General features: G+C 36.5%; 1 protein-coding gene across 1 annotated transcript; it reads left to right on the top strand.

The window, feature by feature from the left end:
- The first annotated feature begins 626 nt into the window (after window positions 1-626).
- LOC126633030 (uncharacterized) lies at window positions 627-4276 on the top strand. The gene is made up of 2 exons (XM_050303579.1): window positions 627-1362; window positions 3745-4276. Exons 1-2 carry the CDS (start codon window positions 977-979, stop codon window positions 3977-3979), a joined length of 621 nt encoding a protein of 206 aa, XP_050159536.1. The 5' UTR covers window positions 627-976; the 3' UTR covers window positions 3980-4276.
- Window positions 4277-8465: the final 4189 nt, after the last annotated feature.

Raw genomic sequence — 8465 nt, 5'->3', positions numbered from 1 at the left:
TCATGCCCACAGTGCTAGCCTATGTTTTTCTCAATCAATTAATGTTGTGAACAGTCAATAATACCCTTCAGACAACTAGTGTTATCAGTTATACATCAGAACTACATGGGCATGTCTGTCTTTCCACAAGTTAAAGTGGATTGTCCTCAAAGAAAAGTATGGGGTCTTCATGTCAGTTGCGCAAGCGAAACAGAAGCAGATTGAAAAAAGCAGCTTTGGGTGAAGAATACAGTGAAATCTGCTTTTGATGCATGCAACTTCGGTGCTCTCTGCTCGACAGTTTTCTGAAGTCACCTCAATCACTTCTCCTCTCCTATTAAATTAAAACGTCACGGTAATAATACATCGTTTCACATAAGTTGCTTTAACATAAGTTGCTTTAAGGAAGAATCTTATTCCTCTTATCTTCTCAATTACAATGATTAAGCAAAGAGAAAAAAAAAACCTCCTCCTTTATCTTCTCAACTGAAATGATTAAGTAGAGAGATTAGCAAATAAACACACACTAATCTCCCTCATCACTTGTTAAACCCAAAAGGCAAAGTTAAATATGCAATGTGGTGGCACGTTATTTATTGTTTATGATCACTGAACAACACACTAATGCTGTTAATTTAACCAAAAAAGCAGAGCAGCAGGGAGCGAGGGGTCAAAGTCGTCTGTTTTGGGGGACACAAATTAGGAAGCTGTATATGTTATTATGTTTCAGCTGCTCACTGCAAACATTTCGGGTTTTTAATAGTGTGCGCGTTTATTTATCTCCATTGTCCTATATAAAAGATCTTACTTTGGTCGCTGACACCGAGAGTGAGGAGTGAGGTGAGAGAGAGGGTTACCTACTGCTACCGAACCCAGTTGCTGAAAGTCTAAGAAACCCACTTCCTGCTGGGTTGAGAGCTTCTTCAACCTCTGTGGGCATTGATGATCCCGGCCGCACAGAGCCATTACATGAGGATTCTCTCTCTGGGTTTTGCAAATGGCAGCCGTAGACAAAGCCCATGTGGTTGTTGATGTGGAGGAGGGGGAAGTGGGACGCCGCAGCGCCGCCACGGGTCGACGTAGCTACCCTGAGTCCGGCTCCGAGGGGTCGGAGGACGGGGAGAAGAGGTGCTCCAGTGAGTCAGGGTCTGAGATTGTGGAGAGGGAATCATCTTCGTCGGAGAGTTCGGCGGAGGTGGATCTGGAGGAGGTGAAGATTCACGTGGCGAAAGTGGAGAGGGATTGCAGGATTTGTCACCTGAGTTTGGATGCAACGAATCATGAATCTGGGATTCCTATTGAGCTGGGGTGTTCTTGTAAGGCTGATTTGGCTGCTGCCCACAAGCAGTGTGCTGAGGCTTGGTTCAAGATCAAGGGTAATAAGTAAGTTTTTTTTACATCCAAAGGTTAAATCTTTCAGTGTTTTGGAGATTACCCAGCTGTTAATTTATTTACTTTTATCTGTTAGCAGTGATTTCGTTGAAATGCTAGGTTAAATTGTTATGTTGTTTTTCTGAGGATTGTGTAATTATGAAGTATAATTTGGGGATAATGCAGGAAAAATTGTTTTACTTAATGAGAAGAACTTAACAATGCAAACTTTTGCTAAAGCTATATTCTAATCTACGCTAATTTACGGGGAAGGGATTTGGAAGGGGAGCACACTGTTCTGACCAACCCGCCTAACTCAGTTTGCACATGATAATGCAAACTTAAATTAGAATAAGTTTGTGTGGTGCTTTAAAGAAAAAGCATATTAGTGTAAATCAAGAGCATAAAGCTTAATAAAGCGAAAGTCCAAAGCACCCGCAGTCCTGCATGGAATTCCAACTGTGCACATGCATGATTCTTCTCCCATTCTTGCCTTGTTGGAATGCCTGCACTTTGCATTTCTCTCACTCCTTTCCGACGCTTTTTCCGCCATCCCAGTTGGAGAAGCTGGTTGGTGATGTGTGCATTGTAAAGGTCAAATAATTTGTTTTTTCTGCACATTCTTCTGATATGATTTGTTAACTGAAATTACTTGACTCAGTAAACCTGTATTGAACATGTGTTTTCCACATACATTTATCTTCATGATGGATGTTTTGGAAATAATAATGTGCTTTTACCAAGTTTCCTTTTTCTGATATTGACCCACTACGAATTTTCCGACTTGACGGCTCACACTGTTGTAAGATGCCATCTTATGAAGATTGATCAACGAATGAAGTAGGTTTGTCTTGTCAAAAGCACCATAAATTAAGTGGAAAAATTCTGCATTTTAGTCTCTAGGTTTATATAATTTTGTTTGAATCCATTACAAGATCAAGTATGTATAAACAACAATCATCCCAGTAATACCTTTGTGTATCGTCAGGGCGAAAGCTAATTGGGGAACAAATATCTTTATTTCACTCGAGCTTACATTTTCCATTGCTTCTAGTAAAACATGCTTATATTCCCTTGTTCTCCTCAAGCTACTCTCCGTGTTTTGCTCCGTATTATGTTCCGAAATTATTAACCTACTCTTGAATTCTTCGGAATTTTGTAATGTTATAACTTTGAAGGTTTCTGAAGGTTGAATTTCTTTTTACCTTTCCTACTCCCATTAGACAAAAACCTTTAAATTGCCTGGTGTCCTTCTATTTGTGTCAAAAAGAAAAAGGAAGGAAAATAACTGAAATAGAAATTGATTGCGTAGTGCGTCTGCTTTCTCATTCACGACTTTGTTCCTTTCTTCTATTAAGTTCTTGCTATAAGTTGGCATGCTTTTCATGCAGAGTTGTAAGGCGCATTGCTTATCGAATCCTTATGACCTCATAGATTCTTTATGCTTGGTAGTGCATTCTACTTTTTCGTTCACGACTTTGTTCCTTTCATCTATTAAGTTCTTGCTATAAGTGACAAGCTTTTCATGCAGAGTTGTAAGGTGCATTGCTTATCAAATCCTGATGACCTCATAGATTCTTTATGCTTGGTATGTTTTTAAAGGGAATTATGGCAGAAACCATTATCAATCTGATTGAGATGGTAAAAAATAAGTACATACTGGAAAAGATAAAGATTTAAAATTTCATATTAAAGTAAAAATCTCATTCGGTTCTTGTTGAACTTTTCTGACATCCTAAAACCATTATCGTAAAAAGCTTTGCTGTATCTATTCCTTGATTTGGTTCCTTGTAATTAAGATTAAAATGTTTGTGCGTCTATGCAAAATTCCAAATAGGTTTTTTTTTTTTTTTCGTTTCCATAGGAAATCAAACATGTAGGTTATTGTTTTGGGTAAGATCCAAGTCTTACACGCAGGTTTTGTGACTCTAACCAAGCATAGAGCACGGAGATGTGCGTGCTTTTTACCACACCGTAGTAAGAAGTTGTTCCATTTGATGTATTCATTTATTATGAATTCATTGTGTTATTAAAAAAACTGGACATCAGGTTTCCAGTTGTGGCATGAGATATGTGATAACTTCTAATCTAATCCTTCTTATATGAATACAGGGAATGGCGTTTCATGCTAATAACTGTGCCCTAACTAAAAAGTTTCATAGAGCTCCCAGGAGGGATGCTGAATGACAGGTGTCCTATGCACCTGCTTCTTTCTTCAGCTCTGACTTTAGAATTAGAAATATCTTCTATTCAATATCAAATCTTTAGTTCAGATTGCTTAACCTGTAACCAAACAAAGGAGTTGTTCTTCACATGTTTCTTTGGGGTATCCTTTACAATTTTATGTTTGTGTTATTATTGCTCAACTTTCGGATTAAATATATATGATTGCAGAACCTGTGAGATATGTGGATCAACCGCACGTAATGTATCTGGTTTGAGTGAAGCTGAGTTGGCGGAGCAGTGGCATGATGAAGCCGCACTGGCAGCAGCAGTAGCAGGTGCCCCTGTGCAGACACCAGAGAGCCGAAACTTCTGGCAGGGTCACCGCTTCCTGAACTTCTTACTAGCTTGTATGGTCTTTGCGTTTGTCATCTCGTGGCTGTTTCACTTCAATGTGCCCTCATGAAAACCTTGTGTAGAGGGTTGTGCATTTTACTTCGGTGGTCATAGAGAGGTAGCAAACAAGCCCTCAATGGTACCTTCCTTGTACCCGTGCCTCCGAAAACTACGTTGGAGTTAGCTGTTTCTCTCTGTCTACTTGTTTATATATTAAGTAGCCTTAGCTTCAGCAGGTTGTGTAACTTATGTTTCCATTGTCAAAACTTGAATTGAATTTGCATCACCATAGTAGTTTCTTGTCGTAACTCAAAGATGCTTTATTAGAGAAAAAAAACAACCAATTATATGTATAAGATTTGTGGCAGATGCTTCACTGTGTAGTATTGCTGTATAAGCAGGTAAGATTTTTCTGTTTAGGGGCACTCGGATTAGGCCATCCGAAGGGATGCTCTTCTAAAAGCATGAGATTCTCTGTATTTTGTTCTCTGTATTTTGGTCTCAACCTACCCCATGTTAATCTAATTGGTATGAGAGTTTTCTAGTCAAACAATCATACCGAAGTTTCCCTCTTACCATGGGGCGTATTTGGAGTATCTGTCCAATCCGGTTCTTTTTTGGGTAGGATGGGTTAAATAGAAATTCTCAAACATAAAAAACTAGTCGGGAAATTTCTTATTCTGCAAGTTAGAATTTTTAATTCTTGGACGCAAGATATTGGAACTGGGTGAAAAGTTTGATAACTGGGGATTCAGAGGAGCCATTTCAACTTAAACTTGGTTATTGAATTGCCTTGGCTCTGCAAGCAATGTGTTTGCTGAGACCGAGTAGTGTTCTAGCAATCGGCCATTGGGATTGACCATCTGCAAGGTCAAACACATATAATATGGTTTGACGTTCAAGCTGAATGGTTACTGCTTATATTTCTATCAATGACCCTGAAATTTGGTAAGTTTGACAAAAAGTTGGGTAAGGATACTCGTACAGAAACTTGGCATGCCTCATGAGACATCGTTGCTTAAAGTTTTCGAGACATTTAAGAGGCTTGCAGCTCAATTCCTTAAGAGTGTTTGTTCCTGTACATAATGTTCTACGATCATGAATCATATCCTTTCCAATAGCATATATCCAAAAACTTTGGAAGAAACTTTTGAAATATGTCGGGATGAGCATTAAACTTGTTTCAATCTCTGGCTTCTACAACGTTTATCAACACACGGATGTTAAAACTAATTCGATTCTCGATTTGTCATGTGTTTGCTAGCAAATATACATAAACATACGTGAATCCCATAAAAATATGTAAAAAAAAAAAATGGAATTTAGGAATGGATAATATGGTAACATGGGACACGTGGTTAGGGGTCCAAAAAGCAAAGTCATGAGATGGAAAAGACGAACATTGTCAGCACCCCGGGAGGTGACTGCTGTCTGCACTTTCCATTGGAGATGTCAAATTCATAAACAAACAGATAATATTTGGTCCATGCACGAGTTCCTGCATGGAAGGTGCCGTGATTGGCGATCGCCATCTTAATATGCCACAGACACAGCTCGTGCTGGGTGTCGCGGTGGGAACTCACTCCAAATAATCTCCAATTCTTTAGGCCGGGTAAGGAATTCATTCTCTTTGTTTTTGTATTTTTAAGTGGACGAATCAATCATAGTTTCCTAGTGCAAAAAATTGGAAAAGAAAACAAATTGAAATAATTGTTTGTTTGTTATTATGGTGGTCTGCGCGAGTTGTGACGCCTGCTATGCTCATAAGTTGCATTGAGTGATTATTATAACTGCACCCGAGATCTTGTATTCGATGTATATGAGCTTCTAAGTTTAGGGTTTATACAGTTAATAGTAAGTGCATTCCATGGCAAGGACTTTCAAGGCATAACATACCAGTCACCGTGTGTTATGTACTAATATTATAATATAATGTGTCTTTTATCATTGATGCGAGATGTCATAACGACGGTATAGACATATAATACAAGTTGCTCCCCCACAATAGGTCCTGTATTAGTTTGCCTCGTCCTCCAAACTTGAAAACAGCTTGTATAAAGAAAAGTAAACACTGACAGCTGCATTACTTGTATACAAAGAAACTTATCGAGATGGTGTTTTTCCAGAGACTTTCCACCAATCCAGTTAGGAAAAATGGTATATTTCAAGGAAATTATATGAGAGTTCAATGAGATAGAGTCAGATGAAAACTCCTGAAAATTCATCAGAAATTTCGGTGACCTACTTAGTCTCTTGATAATATCTAAATATTTTTTAGACATTGGTTTTTGTTTCTCAGTTCATCAAGTGGCCCAGCATGAAAGTGAACCTTAGACTTTTCTTTCTTTGTTTTCTGTAACTAATTTTCAATCCGCGTCTCAGTCATTGAAACTTCAAGATTTCCTTCTTTCTCTATTCGTTTTTCTTATATATCAAATTGCTTTTAATTTAAAAAAAGAAAGATTTTAATGACAGGAAAATCATAATAATCAAATGGCTTAATAATTTGATTTAGAAGTACCCGTAGCAGCAAGTGGTGAAGTGAGAAATAAAAACCAAATTATGGGTTGAAGTCCTTCGCTTTCTTAGTCTAGCAGTAGAACTATCGTTGTACTAAAAATAAATAAATATTTTTGAATGCTAAATTTGATACCTACGTTAATCAGCAATTAAGTACTAATTCAATTATCAACAATCACTTCATATGATTTATCAAATATGATATAAATAGATAGTCACACTAGTTTTCTTGAAGCTTCTTGTTCATATCTCTCATTAAAAGGTACTACTCGATAGTGTTTATCTTAGTAGAATGATGCCCGCCCCCACCCCTACTCCGTGGTTGACCTGAGTGTGCATTCAAATATACGTCCTACATTCCCTAGCACTACCCTAAGCATAAAATATGTATGAAAGACTAGCGCTTTAAGAAAATGGTTAATTATTTGGATCAGATAATAAACTCATATGCTAATATATAAGAGTCTAGCAAATGCCTTATGCTTTTTTTGTGTTTATGTTTTTGTATTGTTGGTTAAATATGAATATCGCTAACAACAATACAAGACAACGTTACATATCTTGATAGATCACTTCTCTCAACTCCCTTGGAATGTTTGCAACAACAATACATTTTTTTTGTAACAAGACATAGTTACCTCGTCGCCACTCCAAGGGATTATAAGAGTTAATCCAAATAAATGAAAAAAAAACAATAATATTTTCAAGATTTCATACGAACGTGCTGGACATGATTGAGAGCAGAGCAACACGTGTCGCAACCCCACAACACCGACTCAGTTAATTTAGGGTTTTAATCCAGGAGCTTTGTATCCTCCGGTTTCTTGTTTTGCTAAAGACAAATTGCTTAATTAGCTAAACAAAGCAAAATAATTCACTAAAAAAATAAACAAAAATAATTAAGCACGTACAGATACAGCTAATGCAATGCAGCAGCATGAGAAATTTTTAGTTGTGATGGAAATACGAATGATATACAACATGATTTTATGCAAGTGTGAAATTTTTTAATTTTTAACTTATTAATATTTTAACACACATAACCCATTATTTATAAAAAGACACATGATGTACCACTTTGTATGACGGTCACATTGAAAAATCTCTTCAACAACAGCAAAAATATTGAAATAGAGAGAAAATTAGATTGAGTGTCAACTCAATAAAAATGTCAGTCGCATTCTCCGGCAGCATCATCCAATGATGATGGTTATGATTATATTCTTGTCCGTTTTAATGGGTAAAAAGCTTTAGGGTCAGATTATATGCTGCGGTTAAAGCTGGCAATGTGGATGCTGTAAGATATTCAGAGGAACGGATCATTGATCCACTCCTGATGATACAAATATTATTCCAACTTAATCATTATTGTTAAATGTTAGATTTTATCATAAAAGAATTTGGTGTCACTAAAAGTGAAATCATACATTTATATGTTATACTTTATTTTCTTAATTCTCCGATATGAAACTTATATTCAACACATGCCACAGTTATATACCTCTTTTACTTTATCTTTTTCTCTTCTTCTCTTTCCTTTCTTTTTGGGTGTATTGTGAATGAGCCTTGTTTTACTGTATGCAGTCAATCCAACATATATATCGCAATGATAAAAGAGTGAGTATCAAGTATAGGTTTATGAGATGTTTATTTACTAGGAATGTACGAGAGAATCATCTACATCCTATTTTGGAGAATATAAAAATATATAAATTTTGGAAGAAGCTTAGAGTTCAAGTGATTAAGACTGCATTTACTTTTACACCTCAAATTCTATTTTCAATTCTCCATTTTTTCAATATTTATTGTATTAATATGACTTTACAATCCATAATTTCTTTATACAACGATATTTTTCTCTAAATCAAGAATTGGATCAACCAAGTCCTTATTTTCCATTCCTAAAAATCAGAAATTTGATCAAGTAGGTCCATATTGATTATTAAGTTCCATGATCTCTTTGTTTTCCCATTCTTTATTCATAAGATCCTTGAGCTTCTTGCTTTCATATTGACAAAAAATACTTATTGCTTTAA

This window comes from Malus sylvestris, chromosome 1 (assembly GCF_916048215.2).
Source record: "Malus sylvestris chromosome 1, drMalSylv7.2, whole genome shotgun sequence".
NCBI classification, from domain to species: domain Eukaryota; kingdom Viridiplantae; phylum Streptophyta; class Magnoliopsida; order Rosales; family Rosaceae; genus Malus; species Malus sylvestris.
The sequence above is the reverse complement of the archived record's forward strand: the minus strand, read 5'-3'. Positions and strand labels throughout refer to the sequence as shown.